This window comes from Nyctereutes procyonoides, unplaced genomic scaffold (assembly GCF_905146905.1).
Source record: "Nyctereutes procyonoides isolate TBG_1078 unplaced genomic scaffold, NYPRO_anot_genome, whole genome shotgun sequence".
NCBI classification, from domain to species: Eukaryota; Metazoa; Chordata; class Mammalia; order Carnivora; family Canidae; genus Nyctereutes; species Nyctereutes procyonoides.
In genome coordinates this window covers 24690352-24711798 of record NW_026575132.1, presented here as the reverse complement: position 1 = coordinate 24711798, position 21447 = coordinate 24690352, and the positions used below count along the sequence as shown (strand labels likewise).

At 58.1% G+C, this 21447-nt stretch overlaps 1 protein-coding gene across 1 annotated transcript in view; it reads left to right on the top strand.

Moving 5' to 3' along the window:
- The window catches only part of TNS1 (tensin 1), a 229151-nt gene that overhangs the window by 191983 nt on the left and 15721 nt on the right, over positions 1–21447 (top strand). The window contains 7 exon segments of the mRNA XM_055345038.1: positions 2583–2690; positions 2693–2778; positions 3735–3810; positions 7351–7443; positions 8535–8573; positions 16447–16645; positions 19505–20496. Coding sequence (XP_055201013.1) covers positions 2583–2690; positions 2693–2778; positions 3735–3810; positions 7351–7443; positions 8535–8573; positions 16447–16645; positions 19505–20496 — 1593 coding nt within the window.

The following is a 21447-nucleotide window of genomic DNA, read 5'->3' as shown; positions in this document are numbered from 1 at the left end:
CCAGCTTGGCCAGGGAACAATGGGGCTCTCTTCCCTCCCCCTGGCCATGCCCTGTCTCCCCTCCCATGGAGAAGGACAAGAGCGAGGGGACATGGCTCTCCAGCTCTCTGGGGCATATCTGGGCCTGCCAAAGGGGACAACAGTGAGATACTGTGTTCAAAGAATGTGAGAGACTCTGACTGGCCACTGGTGCCTTGGGGCTCACTGTAGGGGAGAGGCCATCTCCATGGGAGTGGAATGTGGGGTCTTCCCCCTTCTGCGGAGGCTAGCTCTTTGGAGATAGTCCTGTCCATCCCCCTGCCTCAGCACTTGAGGAGCTGTGATCATCCTCAGATGTCTGACTGTGCCAGGATCTCGCATCCTCCACAGCTGGGAAGCCCCCCACTCTGGCACTCTGGACCCTTCTCTGGGCGGCTGCAACCATCTGCAGCACCTGAACGTGAAGGATGCTTCTGGACACACCGGGGAGGATTTTCTCTGTCCCCCTAGGAGACTGAGGGCCTCTGATTAACACAGACCCACTTTTCAAGGGTGGATATCAGATCCCCGTGCAGGGAAGTTGGCCACTCCTTGCAAAGGCCCAGAGATCTGCCAGAAACAGGCTGCCGGGCTGGGTGAGCCGGAACTGAAACCAGCCCTAATGCGTTTCTTTTAACCTTGGGGCCGAACTTAGTTCCAAACCCCAAGAGCCTTTCCCAAATGGGCCTCCTTTGTCACAATTATTATTAGAAAATCAATGGCTATGTCTGTTTCTTTCTGATGTTTTTGCCAGGAATGAGACGAGCGGCAGCTCTGGAGCGGGCGGCCCAGGAGGCCTGGGAGGAGGGGGCTCAGTGCAGGGTGTAGCAGGGGGCCCCGGGGCAGGCACAGCTGGCTGCTCTCTGAGGGCTGGGAGCCTGGGGTGGCCGCAGCCCGGGGTCCCAGGTGCTGCTCAGCCCGGTGAGAGCCTGCCTGCATCTTTAATCCGGGCTGATGGTCATAACAGACCCTTATTAGGACTATGTGACCCCCATTTTTCTCTTTGGAAAATAAGGGGCACATTCAGGGGAGGGTTTATTTGCCTTTAAGTAAAGCCGTTGGTGGGTCTGGTTTACTGTCCCCATCCGGGGCTCTTTTTTCCTGGTTGAGAAAGAGAACGGGCTGCCTCTGAGTGATAGAGACCCCGAAGTGGAGGCTCAAACCTCTGCCTTGTAACTGCCACGCCAGTCCTACTGCTGTCTGGACCGGGCCCCCAGTTACGCGACAGTATGAGTGTGTGGCTCGGAGTGACTGTGTGTCCGCCCCTAGTTTGGCTTCGGCAGCCTCTTGTTCGTGACAAGTAGGGAGGCTTCCCAGTGTGTGCTCTCCCGGCAGCCTTAGTGGCCGCACCAGGCTGGAGCTGGGGGGCCGGGGCGCCGGGGCCACGCAGACCCCACCGTGGAGGGCAGATGACTCGGGCTGAATGAGGGTGATTACTGCTTGGCTCCCGTGGTGCACGCCCAGGGGCCAGGGGTGTGCGCGTGTGCATGTGTATCTGTGTGCAGTGTGCCACGGGGCGGTGTTCCCAGACGCGTCAGCCTGAGGCCGGGGCGGCCAGGCGCGCACGTGCCCTTGGCCCTGTCCCAGCCCCCTTCCCCTGGCTTCACCTGCCCCCCCTCCAGGGTGCGGGTTGGGCAGAGCTGAAAGTGTCCTCGCACAGGCTCGGGAAGACAGGAAGCCTGTCCTCAGGCTGGGTCTTGGCCTCTGGGACCCAGGGAGTGAGTTTTCTAGGATTCCGGAGCCAGCTCCATGAGGCAATGGGTTCCGTGCCTCAGCCCAGCTGTGGGAAGCCAGTGGGAAGGAAGGAGGGCTAGGCTAACAACATGCCGAGGCCTGTGGGATGGAAGGGAATACAGAAAAGCAGATGGAGAACATGACTTCGGGCCCTCTGCCTGCTGCTCTGCTGGGAGGGGCAGGGTGGGAGCCGGGCCATCTTCGGGGTGAAGCAAGGGGTGGGTAGACGAGGGGCCGGCACAAGGGGAGTTGGCAAGAGGTTCGGGGGTGCCGGGACGAGGGCTGGGGAACCCCAGAGAAGGCCAGCGGTATCCTAGGGGCCAGCTGGGGGCGAGGACTTCACAAGACTTTGTCATTTCTTTGTTTCTTCTCGAGAGCACCACTCGCAAGATGATGCATTATTTGCTCTTTCCAAAGTTCTTCCCCCGGGCCTGATGTTGCTTGTTGGTTGATGCGGTCACCTTGGAGACTGTCTCTCCTCTTTCCACCTTCCCTCATTTGCCTGGAAGCTCTGGCCCTCTGCCTCCAGGGTTTGCAAGGAGCTGACATCTGTTTCTTGTATCACCCCCTTTGCGCTTTGGGCCTCAACCCTGTGCAGGGCAGAGCTTCCTAGGAAAGGGCAGCCCCACCTAAGCAGATCCCCCACCCTGCAGAGAAAGCCAGGGGTGGGGGGTGGGCAGAGGGAGGCAGTGGGGAGTCCTGTGGGGAGACAGGCCCCCTCCAGCGCGGCCCCTGGCTACCATGCCCTGCCTTCTCTGGGGAAATGGGGCCTGACCAATCCTCTCTCGCCTGATATGCTCACTGCCCTCGCTGTCTTGCCTTCCTCCCAGGGGTGCAGGCTCGGGAGAAGCAGCCTGCAGAGCCCCCAGCCCCTCTGCGGAGGCGGGCAGCCAGCGATGGACAGTACGAGAACCAGTCTCCAGAACCCGCGTCTCCCCGTAGCCCGGGGTTCGTTCTCCTGTTCAGTGCGTGTCCCCCGAGCTGGCTCTCACCATCGCCCTCAATCCTGGAGGGCGGCCCAAAGAGGTGAGTCCCTGGGCAGCATCCTGTGGCCAGAGAGAGGGGTGGGGCCCATCTGAGCTATCCAGGAGCCAGATAGTCACCTGAGTGGCACTGCCCCTTCAGCAAACGCAGTCCTCCCCCTGTGTCTCTTCTCTGGGGTGTGGAATCTGGCATTTCCGTCCCTAAGTAGTTTTTATGCTCCCACTTCTCAGATTAACACTGAGATTGGAGTTCCCTCCTGGATTCCTAAAGAGCACTGTGTAGTAGGGTGGTAAGGGTCCCGGGTATGACACAGATGACCACCGTCTTTACCCTCCAAACTTGATCATACAGACTGACGAGAGTAGTTTTGTATTCCTTCTAGGTATAGGGTTTTCTTGGGAGATCTGATTCCAATGCCAGAAGGTTTGCATTTCTGGGACATTTCAGTAGTTGGAGGCAGTGAATTTTAGACTTCAAGGAGCATACCAACCACTGGGGAGTTTGTCAAATACATAGATTCCCAAGTCCACCTCCAGAGATTCCCGCATATTAGATCTGGGACAGCGCCCAGAAATATGCATTTTAAACGTACGTCCTGGAAGATTCTGATCGGAGTGGCCCATGTCTGATAAAATCCAGGCTAGTGTGTTATTCTGGGTATAAATGGCTTTTGGACATCTTTTCTCTCCTGCCTTCTGGCAGGATCCGAGTCCCCTGTCCCCAGCCCCTTCTCTTTGGCCCTGTTGGGGAAATTTCCGAGGCAAGCATTCCTGATTTCCACCCGCAGGGACCGTGGGGGACCCTGGCTTTGCAAAGAGCCTTTTTTCATTCCGTCAGTGACAAAGGAGTGGGTGGGGCTGTGAATGGCTGGGATGTCCCTTTGACCTTTGTGTTTACCGAGGAGGGGTGGGTGGGCTGGTTACCTGGGAAACCGCTGCTCTTCAGGGTCACGGCCAGCAGTGGGCATCCCCCTCTACTCCCCTGTTCTTGTCCTGCAGCCCCATCTGCACAGCTACAAGGAGGCCTTTGAGGAGATGGAGGGAACCTCCCCGACCAGCCCACCGCCCAGCGGGGGTAAGAGCTGCTCACTACCCTGTCTTCCCTGGGTCCCCTCAAGCCCCTCTCTCAGCCCCGGCCTGAGTAAGCGCCCCAGGTTTGCAGGCAGATGCTGGTGGGGCAGGGCGGGGCCAGGATCTGTCCTTCCCCCCACTGGATGGCGCATCGCACTTCACCATCCCTGCCCTGCTTCTCTTCCTTCCGTTGTCCCCGTGCACACATGTAAGGGGGCAGCAGCCACAGGCTCGGATCCTGCTGACCTTCTGTGGGGTCCCTGGCCTCCCAAAGTCTAGAATTTTCCTAAGCTTTGAGAGTGTTGGCATCCTGTGTGCAAAATACACCCCCTCCATCCTAAAGTGACTCTTGTGACTTGGTGGCATATCTCTGAGATGCCTCTTGACCTTTTTGCTCCTGACCCTCAATCCTGTCTACATCTAGGCACCTCTTCTGTTTCAGGCAACCTACTTAGTTGCCATCAGGGAAAGAAAGGCCTAGAACACTCAGTCTTGTCAGAGTCCCCATCTCATCCATTCTTGGCCTACGGGCAGGAACATTTAGTCCCTGATGCACTCACTGGAGAGGCAAATCCCCAAACGGCAGAGGCATTTCCACCCATAGAGAAGACCCGGATGAGTACAGCATAGAAGAGACAGGGGGAGCTGGTAGGGGGCAGCTGTGGGACAGCAGTGATGGGAGAATACTGAGGACTCAGAGCCCCTGTGACAGGCCTCCCTCCCGGCAGCAGAGGAGGGAGAGATGACGGAGGGGAGGAGGGTGAGCACGGAAGAGCAGAACTGGCGGTAATGTTCTGGGGGCTGGCTGTCCTGAGGAGGGAAGAGTGTGGCACCCCTGTGCCAGCAGAACTTGTGTGGGCTGCCTTCTGGGGCCTGCAGGAGGCTGGAGTTGTGAGTGGGAGCCGTGGCTCTTCTCCCCGGAGCAGCATGGTCCAAAGGAAATAGAGCACAAGCCATGTTTGTGATGTAACGTTTTCTAGTGGCTACGCTGAAATACGTATTAGAAAACTAGAGAAGTAGATTTAATATTTTTTTATTTAACCCCAAATGTCTAAAATATTATTGATTTCAATAGGTAGATCAAGATAAAAATATTAAGGACATGCCTTACCATCTTTTTTTTTTAACCTGTAAAAAGTCCAGTGAAATTATTTTTAATTAATAGGTTTGACTTAATCCCCAAGATCTATAATATCATAATTTCAACGTGGAATCAATCTAAGGAGATACGTTGCCTTCTTGTTTCATAGCAAGTGTTTGAAATCCGGTGTACGTTTTACACCGAGAGCGTGTCTCGGTTCTGGTCGGCTACACAGCCGGCACCGTAGCCCCATGAGCCTCCTAGCTACCATATTGGACCAGTGCAAGCCAGGGTGGTCCACTGAAGAGGCATCTCTGTGGCCTCTTGTGACTCCGTGGAATCAGTTGCTGTCCCTCCTGAGGGTGGTCTTCGCCCTCCCCCTTCACGCCTGGCTCTGATTTGCCGTTGGTCCAGTCAGCCAGGATCTTGGCCATCACCCTGTTTGGGATGGAAGCCATCTGGGCCGAGCGAGGGTGAGGTTTTGCCATCTGTGTCTGTTCCCATTCTTCTCGGCCTGCCCTGGCCAGCCCTGCTGCCCCAGCCTCCGGGAGAAGAAGTCAGAGGTTTCATCAATGCACAGGCTTGGGAGAGAGGACAGAGGCGGAGAAATTCGAGGAATTCCTCTCTTGGGAAGCAAAAGCCTTGCCTGGCTTCAGGGCCACCCACTCAGGGCCTCAGCAGGAGAGCCAGTTGCTTGGGGACCGGAGCATGAGCCACCAGGGAGCTGGAGGTGCTTGGGGTGGAAGCAGGAGAGCCCTCCCACCGCCTCTGGTCCTCTTCACCTGGTCTCCGTGGTCGACCTGTGTGTCTCCTGTGCCAGCTGGGCCAACACATGCTTCGCGGTCATTCCGTGGACAGTGGCCTCTAGGCTGGGCTCATTCCTCCCTAACTAAGTACATTCAAATTCATTCACTTGACAAACATTAATAAGTGCTCCATAAGGGCCTGTTGCAAGGCACCATTTTCAGTAGCTGGAGGGTGGTAGAAACCGAATCTGTGCGTGTACGTGTGTGTAAGGAGAGGGAGGGATGGAGACATGTGAGTCTAGACCTATCCCCTTTACCCGGAGGTGTGCTTTTGTGCACATTTGTCTCCTCTGCTGTATTTGTCCGCTGGGCATCTAAGGACGGTGTGAGGGTGGAGTCTGCGCCCGCCCGGACCCCCGTCACCGCTCACTGCTCCTGTGTGGCCCTATGCACACACCCACGTGTGCACAGATAAGTTATGTGTGTTGCTTGCACCGAGGGACTGTAGCTTGTAGCCTTTTGTTTCCTGTAGGTCTCCCTGTCTTTTAGGAAAGGAGGAGGGCCGGGGAGGGCCCTGGAGCCGCTGTGCGCTGCTGGGCATCCGAGGGCTACAGCCAGGCTGTTGAGGCCATTGGCGTGTGGCAGGCAGGCTGGGGCTCTGAGTGACCTGTGCGGCAGCCTGTCCTCAGGGCCCGTGGCCTCTGCACGCTCCCGATTAGCTGTGACAGGGGACACAGAGCTCAGTTCTTTGCTTCTTCTCAGAGGTGTGTCAGGAGACGCAGCAGCTGCCACCGAGAAATCTCGTGACTGGGCCTAACAACCGCCCTGCAGTTCAGCTCGGAGTCTGGCCACGTCCTTGGCTGACGGGAAAGAGCCTGACGGCCCTCCCTGACCTTGTGTGTTACGTGACACTTCTCACCCTGCCCGGCAGCCTGGAAGGGCCCTGGGGTTTGCGCAGGGAATCGGTGCTCTTGGCCAAGGGTTGTGGAGCTTCTCCCTCTCCCAGGACGCCCAGATTTGGGGGGTACAGAGAGCCCCACACTGAGAAATTCTCTCTTCCTGGGCTTTACAAGTGGCTTGGGTGGCTGGGAGTCAAAGACCTTTGGCCAAGGGCTGCCCCGGGGTCTCAGGGTTGGCACGGCTGTGCCCATGACCCTCCTCCCTCTGTCCTTTACAGGGTCCGCCGTCTTGATTTCCCATTTCCTTTTGTTCTCTGAGTCCATCAAGGTGCACGGCGTGGGAAGACTGTGTGTGTGTGTGTGTGTGTGTGTGTGTATGTCGGGGGGAGCGAGAGGGTGAGGGAAGAGAGGATAGAGTATGGAGGAAGTCAGAGAGTCAGAGAAACCTGCGTGTACGTTGTCAGCCTTGGCGATGCCAGGCGACCGCAGTGTCACAACTAAGGGCCCCCGCATAAAAGTTATTTGCTGGAGGTTGAGGGCCAGGGCCAGGGCCAGGGCCCGTTGAGGGGCAGTGCCATTTCCTGACTGTTTCACTCTGCCCTTTGTGCTGTGGAGAAGCACGGAGATGGGAAAGGGCCGTGGGAGCAAGGCAGTAACCCCTGGGGGCTACGGCTGGCTCCTCTGCCCTGCGCCTGCTGCCCACCCCTCACCAACACGTCCTCATGTAGGGGTGCCCCCGCTCCTGCCCCCTTTCCTCTCCCCATACCCCCCTCACCCCAAGGCTCACCCCTGTGTCTCCTTTCTGCTTCCTGGCACAGTGCGCTCCCCTCCGGGTCTGGCCAAGACACCCCTGTCTGCTCTAGGCCTGAAACCCCACAACCCAGCGGACATCCTGTTGCACCCTACAGGTGGTGAGTGACTCTAGCTGGAAGGGAGGTGGGAGGGGGAGGCCAGAGGGAGGAGTAGGGGTTGGAGGACCCCTGTGGTCCTGGGCAGGGCCTCAGGATTGAATCAGAAAATGCCCAGAGGTGATGGCTTCTCAGGACCCTTCTGGAAACAAGATGACAGACTGGCTTTGTGCCCACAGTGAGGTCAGGCCTGTGTCGGGGCTCTCTGTGCAGAGGTTGAGGGGGATAAGTCCCTCTGCAGTCTTCATGCCCATTGACGTGTGAGGTCTGTGCCACTCCCAGGGTCCTCTGACTTGGGGATTTGGGGGCTTGGCCTCAGTCTCCTGGGAGCTGGTCAGCTCTCTGCCAGAAGGCTGGCTCCACCATCCCAGCGTTCAGGCACTTGTGTACATGCACACACACAGATGTACACAACCCTCCCCCCACCCTAGTTCACACCTCCCACTTCCTTATCACATCCTCCAGCTCCTGTCCTCCCTGTGGGGAAGGGGAGAGTGGAGGGCCCTAGTCCCTGCGTGTCCATTTTGAACAAGTTTGAACCACCCTGAAGGTTGTCCCCTTAGACTCTGGTTTTAGGGCTGGACTGGGACTCTTGAGGCCAACTTTGCTTTTTCTCCTTAGTCACCAGAAGACTGATCCAGCCAGGTAGGAGGGCAATGACACGCTTGTGTGACCCACACAGACACACGGCCGGCACAGCCTCCCACTCAGGGGTGCCTGCATGGCCAGGGACACCGAGTCACCAGGGAGCAGAAGGGGATCGGGGCTGCCTCTCACCAGCCAGCACATTGCTGCTTGAGATGCAGGCCCTGGGTGCGGGGTCTGTGAGGGGGACAGCCTCGTCCCTGACAGCGAGGCCCACCTTAACCTGCGCATCCTGAGCCCCCAGGGTCGTGTGCGGTGGACCTTACCTCCTCCCTGGGCTCTTCTGCTCTGGCCTCGCTCCTGCTTTCCCACCTCCTCCTTCTCAGCAGATTGCTTTTCAGGAAAGGACCCCTGTTAATTGATCTCTCTGTCTCTCTCCTTTCCTCTTTTCCTCTCTTCCTCCTCACCTGCCTCTCCTTCCTCCTGCCTCTCCTCTCGTCTTCCCTCAGAGGAGGATGAGGGGAAGGTGGTGACAGAGCTTCCCAAAGGTGAGTGTGGCTTTGCTTGCGTGGCCGCTTCCTGCTCTCTGGGCCTGGGGATGGCTGTGGACGAGGAGCTTGCTCAGGCTGGCTCGGGGGCAGCTCTCTCTTCTGACAGGTCTCAGATGACCAGGCCTAGAGCCTTCTGGTGCCCACCCCCTGGTGATGAGCTGTCATCTTGGATGCTGCCTGAGTTCTGACGGTGGGGGGGCGGTGGGCAGGGGTTCAGGTGTAGCCAGCTCCAACTGCCAGTGCGGACCCACCCTGGTGATGATCCCTCCCTCCTGCCACCTTGCTTGGTTTCGTATCAACACAGATGGTAGGAAGTCTGTCTTTCTGGGCTCTTGGATGCCTCTGGGGATTGCAGAACAGCCACGGACCCACTCCCACATCGGGACACCCATGCACATGGTTCTGACAGTTTCAAGGAGTCCCCACGTCCATGCCTCTGCTTAACCCTCGATTTAGATGAACTCTGCTTTGTACATGAAGCAGAGCGGAGGATGTGAGGAAGGGGGACGTAAGCAGAGGAGGAAAATAGAGAGGGGACATAATCTGATTGGAGGCCTTTAACCTATTAGGGACAGAATTCAAATGATGTCTCAGAGCATCAGGTGAAATGAAGGGGGTGCCGGCCTCGGTTGTCTGTGTGTGACTGTGGGCATCGGGGGGCCTTGGATGAGGGGGGCACTGAGGTCCCTTCCAGCTCTGACACGTTAGATGTTCTGACTTCCCACCTGGGCCCTGGTTCCATGCGGCCTGGTTTCTTTAAAGGCTTTATCTGCTTTCTCTTTTTCTTTTTAGATTTATTTGTTTATTTATTTGAGGGGGGGCACAAGTAGGGGAGGGGCAGAGGGAGAAAATCTCAAGCAGACTCCCTGCTGAGCATGGAGCCCAATGCAGGGCTTTATCCCACAACCCGTGAGTTCATGACCTGAGCTGAAACCAAGAGTCGGATGCTCAACCCACTGAGCCACCAGACGCCCCTCTGTCTGCGTTTCTTAAGCCCGTTTCCCACTCACCACCTTGGTTTTCCACCCCCAGAGAGGGCACGGAGGCTTTGCTCACTTGGAGCCAGCCAGGGTTGGGCAGCTGCGCCAGGCTGCTGGGGGTTGCAGCAGGAGGTGGCCCCCAGCAACAGCTCTCAGGGTGGGATGAGCCCCAGCGGGCTCCTGGCTGCCCCTCCCTGCAAGCCTCCTACCCTGGGAGAGGACTTTCCCCCAGGCTGGCTGCTGGCTCCTGACAGGGCAGTGACCGTGGGATAGGAGTCCAGAAACGCTGGTGCCCGGAGCCCACCCCCAAACACTCTCCAGTGGGACGGTCTGAGGGGCGGATTATCCCACAGCCTGACAGGCCCCGGATGTCGTGTTTCCCACACTTTGGGGTGACACTTCAGGGAAGCGAGTATCAACAGAGCTGAGCTGAGACCTGCCCGTTTTTTTTTTTTTCTGATACCAAGTTCTTTTTTTTTTTAAATAAATTAATTTTTATTGGTGTTCAATTTACCAACATACAGAATAACACCCAGTGCTCATCCCGTCAAGTGTCCCCCTCCGTGCCCGTCACCCATTCACCCCCACCCCCCGCCCTCCTCCCCTTCCACCACCCCTAGTTCATTTCCCAGAGTTAGAAGTCTTTATGTTCTGTCTCCCTTTCTGATATCTCCCACATATGCTGAGTGAAGTAAGTCAATCGGAGAAGGACAAACAGTGTATGTTCTCATTCATTTGGGGAATATGAATAATAGTGAAGGGGAATATAAGACCTGCCCGTTTTGCCTCACGAATGACTCTCAGCCTTCCAGGCCTCACGGCCTCTGGCCCTCTTCCGTGTGTCTTGGAGCCACAGTTTGGAGGGGAAGGTTCTCGTGGATCAGCTCTGCTGCACCCATCATTTTCACGGATGTGGGGGCACTGAGGCCTGAGCTGTGGGGGTGACGGTCGGGAGCACCTGCCCAGGACCACAGTTAGGAGGCAGAGGGCCCAGACTGGACTTCCAGGTCTCCCGTCTGCTCGTCCTAGGGCTATTTCACGCCTCCAGGCCCCATGCCTGGGGATTCCAGCGTGGGGGTCAGAATTGCTGTCGTGGCCCAGGGAGTGCGGCGGGAGAGGGACGGGGAGCAGGGCTGTGGGCAGCCAGCTCCATTTTTCCTGACTCATGTACCACCTCCCGGGTCAGACCGAAGCGCATTGTCTGCTGCCCCTCTGAAGCCCTGGCTGATTTCCCTGCTGACACTTCGGTGGGGAATGCAGGAAAAGATGCTTGTGAGGAAAGATGATCAGAGGCAGAATTATCCAGCTAGGGGCAGAGCTGACTTGAAGGGACTCTGCCCTGGTCACACATGCATTCATTCCCTCCTTCGCTGATTCAGTCATTCAGCATCTCGTGTGCCTACCGTGTATACCACGCACCGCGCCGGGCTCCGGGAATAGGGTGATAGGCAGTACTACGATTCCTAATGTCACGGAGCATATGCATGAACAGGACCTGGAATTAAATTACTTGGAATTACGTATTGAGATAGTGCTCTAAGGGGAAGGGTGTAGTTTATGAAACATTATAGCCAAGAACTTGACCTTGGCTGAAGAGGTAAGACGTGAGGGTGAGTGACATGAACTTGGTGAAACCAGGAGATGAGAAAAGCATTCCGTGTAGAGGGAAAGCATGTACAAAGGCCCAGGGGTCAGAGGGAACTGCATGGTTTTTTTTTTCTAGGAACTGCAAAATCGGTGAGGCTCAGAGCAAGAGGAAGCTAGCAGTTGGAGCAAGTGGGGGAGTGTGGTCCAGATAAGGTTCGACAGGCAGGAGTGGGCCACGTGGGGCCATGGTCACCACATCTTGTTTAACAATCACCGAGAGGAAGGCGGTAGGAACCCCATTCTACCAATGGGGAGATGACGTTTAGGGTGGTTAAATGGCTGGTCTAGGTCTGCGCAGTCAGCCGCGGGCATGGCTGAGAGCCAACGCCAGAGCCGCGGAGGCTGCCCCGCACCGGGCATGACCTCTCAACAGTGGGGCTGGGGACGGGGCTCTCTTCTCCATGAAGGCAGGCGAGCAAGGAGGCCTGCAGCAGTTAAGGCGTGAGGTCAACGTCAAGACTATTTTCCCAGTGGTGAAACAGGGAAATAATTGTAGAAGGTCCCTTCGCAGAGGAGTGGGGACGGGGAACATGCGGGTTAGCTTCTGTTTGTCCGGGTGGCGAGGCGGGACAGATTTGGCCCAAAGGAAGACTCTGGACTAGAAATGGCCCCTCTGGGGAATTGTTCCTGCTCTGAGATCCGTGGTGGTGGGTGTCTTGTGGCATCTGGGATTCTTGGGAGGGGGGGGCAGTGCCTTGCAATGCAGATTTATTGAGCACCCATTGTATGCCGGCTCCTGTGCTAGGCACCGAGGGTCTACCCACTGAGGGTATAAGGTGAGATATCCTGGTGAGGGCAGAGGCGCCAACAGACGATCGAGCATCGGGAAGAAGCACTGAGCGGGGGTTGGAAGAGGGTGTCACGGGAGTTCAGAACGCCTGTGTATGGCCCAACCTCAAAGGCTTGAAATTCCAACTTCGGAGCGCCTGGATGGGAACTCGGGCGTTTCTCTACTTCCTGCCTCTCCCCACGCACATGTCTTCATTTTGCTTGGGGTGAGCAGGCCCCTTCTCTCCAAGCAAAGAGCCTTTCCTAGGGGCAGGACAGGCAATTCAGGGTGTGGGTGAAGAGCCGTTAGTGCCCTGGGCCTGGTGGGGCCAAGTCACTATTGTGCTGCCAGCTGCTCTCAGCCGCCAACAGCCACTGAGAATAGGTTTGAGCTCTGGAATGTTCCACATGAAGCACCCTCCCCGGCCCCACCTCTCCTGCTCTTCACAAGTCCTTTGGGTGCAGCTGCTCCAGGACTGGACAGGAGGAGGAAAGGAGCAGGAGAGGGTCAGAGAGAAGGGTGGAGGGAGACAGGAGCAGGTGTGGCCGGGGCATAGGCCGACACCCGTGGGGCTGCTTGTAAACGCTGCTGTGGAAATGAGCAGGAAGGGATTAGAGGGAACTGCCCCATCTTTCTCACTTGATCTCAGCCGGGCAGGTGAGTATTCTCATTCCCCTTTTACAGATGAGGAAACTGAGTCCCAGAAAGTTTGAGCAGCCTTTCCCAGGTCACCCCTCCAGGAATTGAAAGAAATGGGGGATCCCAGGAGTCATATGTTGTCCTGTGGCTGGGAAGAGAGAAAAAGCTGAAGAATAGACAGAAAAAGGAGGTGTTTTCAATATGGCAACTGGGTCGGAAAACTTGGGAAAACTGAGTTTTGGGCCTAAGAGGTTGGTTTTGAACAGTTCTGGAGATGGACTCAAATGAAGTAACTTCCCAAAGGTCTCTCCTGCTCCAGGTTCAGGAGGAACAGAGATGGAGACAGAGGGCTTAGCCCATCTCCACCCCCGGGTGGGCCAGGCAGGCTAGGAAGGGGCGACAGATGGCCGCAGTCTAGCCAAACAAAGATGAGGGTGGTCATACCTCTCGCAGGATTGGGGAAAGGCGGTGGGCAGGTGAGGGAAGGGCCAGGTGGACTGGGTCACTGAAATCCTGCTAGGCCAGGAGCAAAGCGTGAGGTTGGTTGGCCTCTAAGTCCAAGGACTCTTCCCTACCATGTGGCAGCTACTGCTTCTCCCTGGGGAAGGAGTCCTGTCCCCCAAGTTCACAGAGTCTTCCTCTGGCTTCCTGTGGCTCAGGATTCGATGGGAGTGGGGAAGGGGCCGAGGAAACTGATGCCTTGCAAGCGTAACCATCCTGTAACCACCCCAGGCTTTCTGACATCCCAGAATTTCTCATAGGCTGTCCCATCGTCACCCTGTGCAAACGATGTGCTGGCGTCTGGCCTGGAGCTCAGGCTGTCACGTTCAGGCCAGGGGCAGTGAGTGGGGACACAGCCTTACCTAATGGCAGGCAGGCCAGATGGGAGTCAGCATCCACGGGTCCCAGGCTCGGCTGTGTCCTGACTAGGTGACAGGGTGGTGAGGCCTGCTTTATCTCCATTTTGCTGCTGGTAGAAGGGGTACATGTACGTTTTCTTAGGGGGTGCGGTAGGGTAATGTGAGTTGCTTACTCAGTGGAGGGACCTGGGTCCTGGTAGGAAACAGATGGCTCATTCTGTGGGGCAACGGAGAAGAGTTTCATGGGCTGTTTAAAAGGTCTGAGTAAACCAGTGATGGGTGGTGAAGCGCCCCTCTGGTGATCCCTAGCAGGACGAGAGATCAGACCTGAAGGAAGAGCAGAGAGCTGGAAGAGAGGACCTGTGACCGCAGCTGTGGGCTTGGGTAGAAGGAGGCAGCCACTGGCACCTTGACCTCTCTCCTCACTCCCATCTCCTGGCGGTCCCCCCCACTGGCCGACGCCAAAGCCTTCCAGAGCCCTAGAACCAGAGGGTCTGGGGGATGCAGTCAGTGCTGGCCTCCGGGGCTGAGGAGCAGGCTGGACAGTGGACCAGGAGGGCATCGACAGGTACAAGAGCACAGACGTCGGGGATCATCTATGGGGGTTTCAGCTGGAAATTCTGGGCTCAGCAAGGATTCCAGGGAATGAGAAACATGAATGTGCGTCTCTAAGGTCCCAGTTCTTACGCGTGTCTGTGTGGGTGGGCTGGAGGGTGAAGGTCATGCACCTACAAGCTGGTAGGATAGATGCATATCAGGGGCCTCACTGCATCCCAGGGGGTGTGTGGGGCCCTGTGAATGTGGATCCACAAAGAGCCTGGGGTGGCCAAGAAGCAGGTGGATCCCCTTGTTGTCTCTCGGTGGGAGAGGGGCTGCTGAGTGTTGCAGGCACGCAGGCAGGTGAAACCGAGATCCTAGAAGGGTACGGGAGGAGTTTTCGGACAGTGACTCAGAATGGGGGGGGGGGGTTGACTGGCTTTGCGTCTCCATCGCCGTTTCTGTGGGCTCCTGATTGCATAGCAAGGACACAGCTATCCCCCTGAGACTGAAGACACGTGAAACTACAGGCGCCCTGAGTTTTCGCTGGCTGGTGTGTGCGCCGTGGGCGAGAGGGCGGGCTCTGGGCCAGACTGCCTGCATTCCTAGGCCAGCTCTGCCCCTTGGTCCTGTGTGAGGGGGCAAGGTACTTGCATTCTCCGATTACTTACGTTCTCCTACTTTCCTCATATAATTGTTTGCTATTTTTATCATTACTAATGGTTCTGGCTGACATGCTGGAGTGCTGGGTAGCAGCCAGCTCTCAGCGTCGCCGCGAGGCTGTGGCCCTTCTCTAGGCCACCAGGAGCCAGCCTTGAGAGTCAGGAGACCCTGGCGCTGGTATCTCTGGCCGTTGATTGGCTGTGTGTTCTGGGGCAAATCCCTCTACCTCTCTGGGCTGAGGAGACAGGTGAGATCACCCAGTCTGGCCCGCTGCCTGTTTTTGTAGGGAACATTTTATTGCAACACAGCCACAGTATTTTGTTTACGAATTCTGTGTGACCGCTTGTGTGGCACAAAAGCAGAAGCGACCAGCTGCCACAGAGACCATCGACGAAGCGGCGTGGAACTAACGAGTCTTTCACAAAATGCGCGCCTGTCCTGGGCCAGAGGATCCCCGTAGCATTTCCTGGCTCCAGCAGGCCCTCGAGCACAGTCGGCACAGATGCGGCACAGATTCGGTGCCTTTGCAGTGAAAGCGGCCTGAGGCTTCTGGGAGGTGGGTGGGTGGCCCCCAGCTGGGTGAGGGGGCTTTTGAGGAGACCTCTTGTGAGGCTGACCCTCTGCCTATATGGACTCCGGCTTCGGGCACCGAGGCGGCTGGTTCTCCCTCACCCTGTGCCCGGGACCCGGACGAGACCCCCTCATGCTCGTCCCTTGGCAGACACCCTGCCCCACCCCCACGCACTGTCACACAGTCCTGGCCAGCAAAAGCTCCAGGGGCCTGGCCTGCCCAGGGCACCACGTACTCTCCGCTTCTTCACTCTGAGGCTGGTTTCAGCAGATGCCGTGATTGTGGTCAGCATGTGAGCTGTGCTCTGATCACGTCCCACTTGGGGGAGACAGGTCGGTGCCAGGTTTGGAGGTGGTAGGAATGTCATCTGTCCCCGATCACGGCCCTGGAGAAGCCAAGAGTGGCCTGCTTCTTCTCCCTGTGTAGCACCGAGTGTGTTTCAGGCCTGGCCTCAGAGGTCTGGGAGGAGGGTCAGACGAACGCTGGCTGGGCGTCAGATCTCCTCCTGGTCGTGCACTCCCCAGGCCTCAGCGTCCTCACCTGTAGAATGGCCTTCCTGGCACTTGTTCCCCCACCTGCCCTGATTCTTAAGCTCTTCTAAACACCAGGCAGGGATAATGATGTCATCTCGGGAGGAATGCTAAGTGTGTCAGGCAAGGTGGGTGGGAGGGTCTTGGCGTGGAAGAGGCTGGGCGGGACTGGCCGGCACAGGCCCGTTGCTAGGCCAGCAAGCCTGTTTCTGGATTCTGGGCGTGGGTGGAGCCCCTTGAACCCTGGCACCATCCTGAACGTGGGCAAGGCTGGGCCGGAGCCCTGGGCCCGCTGTAGAGCAGACTCCAGCCATGCCAGCGGGACCTAGGAGGGAAGAAGGAGCTCAAGGGGCTGCCAGCTATAGACGGGTGTCCTAGCTGTGACAGGAGGGAGGAGTGTCGGATGGCTCTGTTTGGAGGCAAAGCTGGGGTCTGTTTCTGGGAAGCTTCTGCGAGTGAGGCCCCGGTTAAAGGTTCCGTGGGGGCTCTCACAGCTTCTCCAAGACAACTGGGAAGAGCGGTAGGCATGGGCAGGCTGAAGCACCAGAAGTGCCCTTTGCATGCTTGGCTGTCTTTCTGGAATCGTCCTCACAGGCTGGGGAATTCCCTGACAGGTTGGGAGGGGTCTAGGCTGCAGCCCCATAGATCTCAGTCTCTCTTCTGCCCCCTTCCAGAACCCCGGAGCTATGTGGAGTCGGTGGTGCGGACGGCCGTGGCGGGGCCCCGAGCTCAAGACCCTGAACCCAAGAGCTTTAGTGCTCCAGCTGCCCAGGCCTATGGCCACGACACGCCCCTGAGGAACGGGACCCTGGGAGGCTCCTTTGTCTCCCCCAGTCCCCTCTCCACCAGCAGCCCCATCCTCAGCGCTGACAGGTAAGTGGGGGGAGGGGGTGGATCCAGGCCTGGATCTGCCTAGAGCACGGCCGGGCTGAAATCACATCCAGACCGCTGTACCTTGGCAGCCAGCCCACTGGGGCGCATTGAGAGAGTATCCGGGTGCCAGAGCCCCTGGGGAGTGTGAGGGTGGGGGAGCTAGAATCCCAGGCTGGATTCGGTTCTTCCGTCCAGAACTGTGCTGGAAGGAATTGGGGCCACCGTGGTGGACCAGGCCTTCCCCCACATTCAAAATCTACCAACTGCGATCGCTGTGTGGTGAGTGCTTCTGGTGAGCCAGGCACTTCGCTAAATGCTGCATATGGTGATTTTAGTTAATCCTGAGAGGTAAGTACTCTTAGGATCCCGCTTTTCAGAAGAGGAAACTGAGGCACAGGGAGGCCAAGTGGCTTGCTCAAGGCCCTGCAGCTAGACAGCAGCAGAAACAGGATTCAGACCCAAGGCGTCTGGTTCTAGAGCCCGCGTCTCTCCTCTCCCCTGGACCTGTGTTTCGGTGCCCTCTCTGTCCCAGGATGACAGTCAGATGTGCCCAGAGCTTGGAGCTCCCAGCAGGGGGCCATTGTTTCTGTCTAGGGATGCAGAGAGGGGGGCCGGAGGTATTTGTGGTGAGGCCAGAAGGATGAGCAGTTGTTGAAAGATGGAGGAGGAGGGAATGGGCATTCTAGAAGGGCAGCACAGCCTGGGTGGGGTGTAGACCTGGTGGTGGATGGGCGACTGGCGTTCTGAGTGGGTCAGATGGAGGGGAGAGCCTGGAACCAGGCAGGGGAGGGCTCTGAAGAGGGGATGCAGTGGGGGACTGGGCCATAGGGTTTGTGACGGAGAACGTGACGCGACACAGGAGAGGGAGCTTGAGATCGGCCCAGGCAAGGCAAAGGGTGCCAGGCATGGGGGACGGACGTGGCTAGCCTGCCCCGACCAGAGCTCTCCTCCCAGAAGGAAGACTGCTGCTGGGCATCCCTTTGCATATCCACCCCCTTTCCTGGTCTGGCTTTGCTTGGGGCCCAGAAACAGTCCAGCCACCTCCCGTAGTATTGTCACAGGCCAGGCCCGGTGGTGGAGTTGGCTGTGTGCCCCTCCCAGGTCGGGGGTGGGGGGCAGCACGGTGGGGGGGCAGAGGCTGTGTTCTTCTGCGTTCTAAGCATTCTAGAACCTCAAGCATGCATGCAGCCCCCTCTCCAGCCCCTTGACAGGGCAGACGGGTTTGGAGGTCTGCTTCTGGGTCTGCTTTTGGGTTCAGGAAGTCTGCTTCTGGGCTGAAAGTGTAATCTTCCTTTAACGGCGAGGGGATTTTCCTAACCTGGCCAGCCACCGCTGCTCACGTTCAGGGAGCCCTGACCTTGGGAAGTTTTCACTGTTTCTCACTCAAATTCCTCCTGCTGTAGAATTGGCTCTTTGCAGGGCTCAGGAAGCTAGTGTTTCTCCGATGGGATTAATCTTCCAGAACTGCATGTCAGTGTCCCCTACCCCGCCCTGCTCAGCCTGACACGTCCTCCCACTCCTCAGAGCCCGTGTTATTCCATACCCGGAATGGCATTCCACTCTAGCTCCTTCTGGGATTCGAGGTAGACTTTTTCTTGGCCTGGCCCGTGACCTGCTTCCTGCCCTTGGCTCTCGCCTGGCCCCCCACCTCACGTCGCCCCGGCACTCGAGCCTATCCAACCTGGCCTCGACACTCCTCCCAGTCTGTAGCTCCAGGCTTTGGCCCATTGTCTTGTGTAAGGACTGCACCCCACCCCATCTACCCCCGTCCCCTGCCCCCTGCCCAGGGGCTCCTGGTGCAGAGCCTACCTGCTACCTCCCTATAGCCACAGCTTATGCGGGGTCCCTGTCCACCTGTGTCTCTCCTACCATGTCATCCACGGATAGGAGTCTGCGCCTGGAAGGAATCAGGATTATCTAACCCAGCCCCACCTCATTTGCCACATGAGAAGAGTTTCATGGGTTTCCAGAATCTAGGTTTTCCAGCTGACAGGCTGTTGCGTTGCGCGGCCGTACAGACTTCCCCGTAACTTCAGAGAAGAGTCTGCGGTTGTGGCTATTCCCCCAGAGACGGTCCCCTCTGAACTGAATTTTTATCTGAGCCTTAGAATTGGGAACGACCTCAGAGCTCATCTAATCTAACCTCCCAATGGAGGAAATCCCCCCACCCCACGACATTCAGGTCAAGAAGTGGGTCCGCTTCTGCTTATACCCTCCTAATGACGGGAGTCTCATTACTATGCAAGGCAGCTTGTTAAGTTAGTGCCCAGATCCAACGCCGGAAAGCAGACCCTACAATTAGCTGAAATCTCCTTCTATGAGATTTGTTGTCTTTGCCTTTTGGAGCTATCCAGGAATGAAAGCCCAGTTCCAGCACTCTGTGGTGTTCAAAGATGATAATAGCATTCTGGGAAAAGTGAATCAAGGCGGGGATACTCCCAGTAGGAACAGGAGCCAGGTGGTTTGACCCCTCCCTGGTGTCCAGTTTCTGTGATGCTGGAGGTGACACAAGGACAGCCACCTTCAGTTTCCATAGGGGAGATCCCCTTGCTTGGACTTGTGGTTTCGGAGTCGACAAGGGGCAGTGGGGAAACCGGGGGCTTTGAAATCAGATGCAGTTGGGTTGGGATCCTGGCCTTTTCCTGTGTGGTCGTGAGCTCAGTGCTTTACCTCTCTGAGCCTCTGTCTCTTCTTCGGCGGGTTCCACAGGGTGGTGTGCAAACGTCATGGCCTCCCAGCACCTGCCAGGGGAGCTCTTCCTGTTGGTACTAGTGGTGGGAGGGAGGGCTGAGTACCCGCCCCTCCCCCCCAGACTCTGTCCTTCATCCTGACATCTCAACCTGCCTCCTCTCTTTCCAGCACTTCAGTGGGCAGTTTCCCATCCGGGGAAAGCAGCGACCAGGGCCCCCGGACACCCACCCAGCCTTTGCTGGATTCGGGCTTCCGCTCTGGCAGCCTGGGCCAGCCTAGCCCTTCGGCTCAGAGAAGCTACCAGAGCTCTTCTCCTCTCCCGACCGTGGGCAGCAGCTACGGCAGCCCCGACTACTCACTGCAGCAGTTCAGCTCCCCAGAAAGTCAGGCGCGGGCCCAGTTCACCGTGGCCGGCATCCACCCGGTGCCTGGGAGCCCTCAGGCCCGCCACAGGACAGTGGGCACCAACACCCCCCCGAGTCCTGGCTTTGGCCGCCGGGCCTTCAACCCCAGCGTGGCTGCCCCCGGGAGTCCCAGCTTGAGCCACCGCCAGGCCATGGGCCCGGCGGGAACTGGTTTCCACGGGAGCACGGTCTCCAGCCCGCAGAGCAGCGCGGCCACCACCCCGGGAAGCCCCAGCCTGGCCCGGCACCCCGGCGCCCACCCGGGCGGCCTGGCATCCGGTGTGCACGGCAGCGCGCTAGGCAGCCCGGGGAGCCCGAGCCTGGGCCGCCACCTGGGAGCGCCGGGCCCCGGGCTTCCCGGCAGCCCCGGCCTGGAGCGGCACGCAGCCTACGGCGGCTATTCCACCCCCGAGGACCCAAGACCCGCGCTGTCCCGGCAGAGCAGTGCCTCCGGCTACCAGGCTCCGTCCACGCCCTCCTTCCCCGTGTCCCCTGCCTACTACCCGGGCCTGAGCAGCCCCGCCACCTCCCCGTCGCCGGACTCGGCGGCCTTCCGGCAAGGGAGCCCGACGCCGGCGCTGCCCGAGAAGCGGAGGATGTCGGTGGGAGACCGCGCGGGCAGCCTCCCCAACTACGCCACCGTCAACGGGAAGGTGTCCTCCTCGCCCGTGGCCAGCGGCATGTCCAGTCCCAGCGGGGGCAGCACGGTGTCCTTCTCCCACACTCTGCCCGACTTCTCCAAGTACTCCCTGCCGGGTGAGCCCCGCCTCCCGGCCCCCTGCGCCACCCTAGGCTCTGTCCCCCCCGGGGCCCACAGCCCTTTGCCAGAGAACCTTGAGCAGATCGCTGACCTCCCGGCCTCCTCCGCTTCCTTGTCTGTGTAGCAGGAGCTGGAGGTGTCCTCAGAGGAAGTGTGCTGGGGGCGGGGGCAGTGATGGGGCAGGGGGCACCATGAGGACCACGAGGAGGGGGAGGAGGAAAATACAGCGGTGACACTGCTGTTAGCCACGATCACCACCACCGGCATAGCTTATGCCGCTTGTTGAGCACGTGCTGTGTGCCAGGCTCTGAGCCACACACAGGCTGCCTGGCACAGTAGGCATTATCACCCCCATTTTATCTTGTTTTAGTTGACCTTTTTAAGGATTTTTAAAAATTTTTTATTGGAGAGAGAGAGAGCATGCACCTGAGTGTGCATGAGCAGAGGGGAGCAGCAGGCAGAGGGCCGGCAGCGGGGGGGCGGGGGGAGCAAGCTCCCAGCTGAGCGGGGAGCCCGACGTGGGGTTCTATCCCAGGACCCTGAGGTCATGACCTGAGCCGAAGGCAGATGTTTAATGGGCTGAGCCACCCAGGCGCCCCCTCATTACCCCTAAATTATGCAGGAGCAAACCGAGGCTTAGAGAGACTCAGTCATCTGTCCAGGGTCACATACTTAACAAATGGCTTCCCATCTAGGCCCTTATACCCTAAAATTTGTGCTCGTCAAGCGTTATGGGAGTTACCTTGTCATGTTTCCATACTTGCGATTTAGGATCACCTTGAAAATCTGCCTTCCAAACCTGGACTCCAGACCTGTCGGCTGCCCACAGCCCTCTGTCCCACCTCTTGATCCCACCACATGCACGCATCTCTGATAACAGATCCAGCAGCCCGACATGCCATGGGCCGAGGCCAGGGGTGTGTGCAGGGTGGGGGGCATGTTCACTG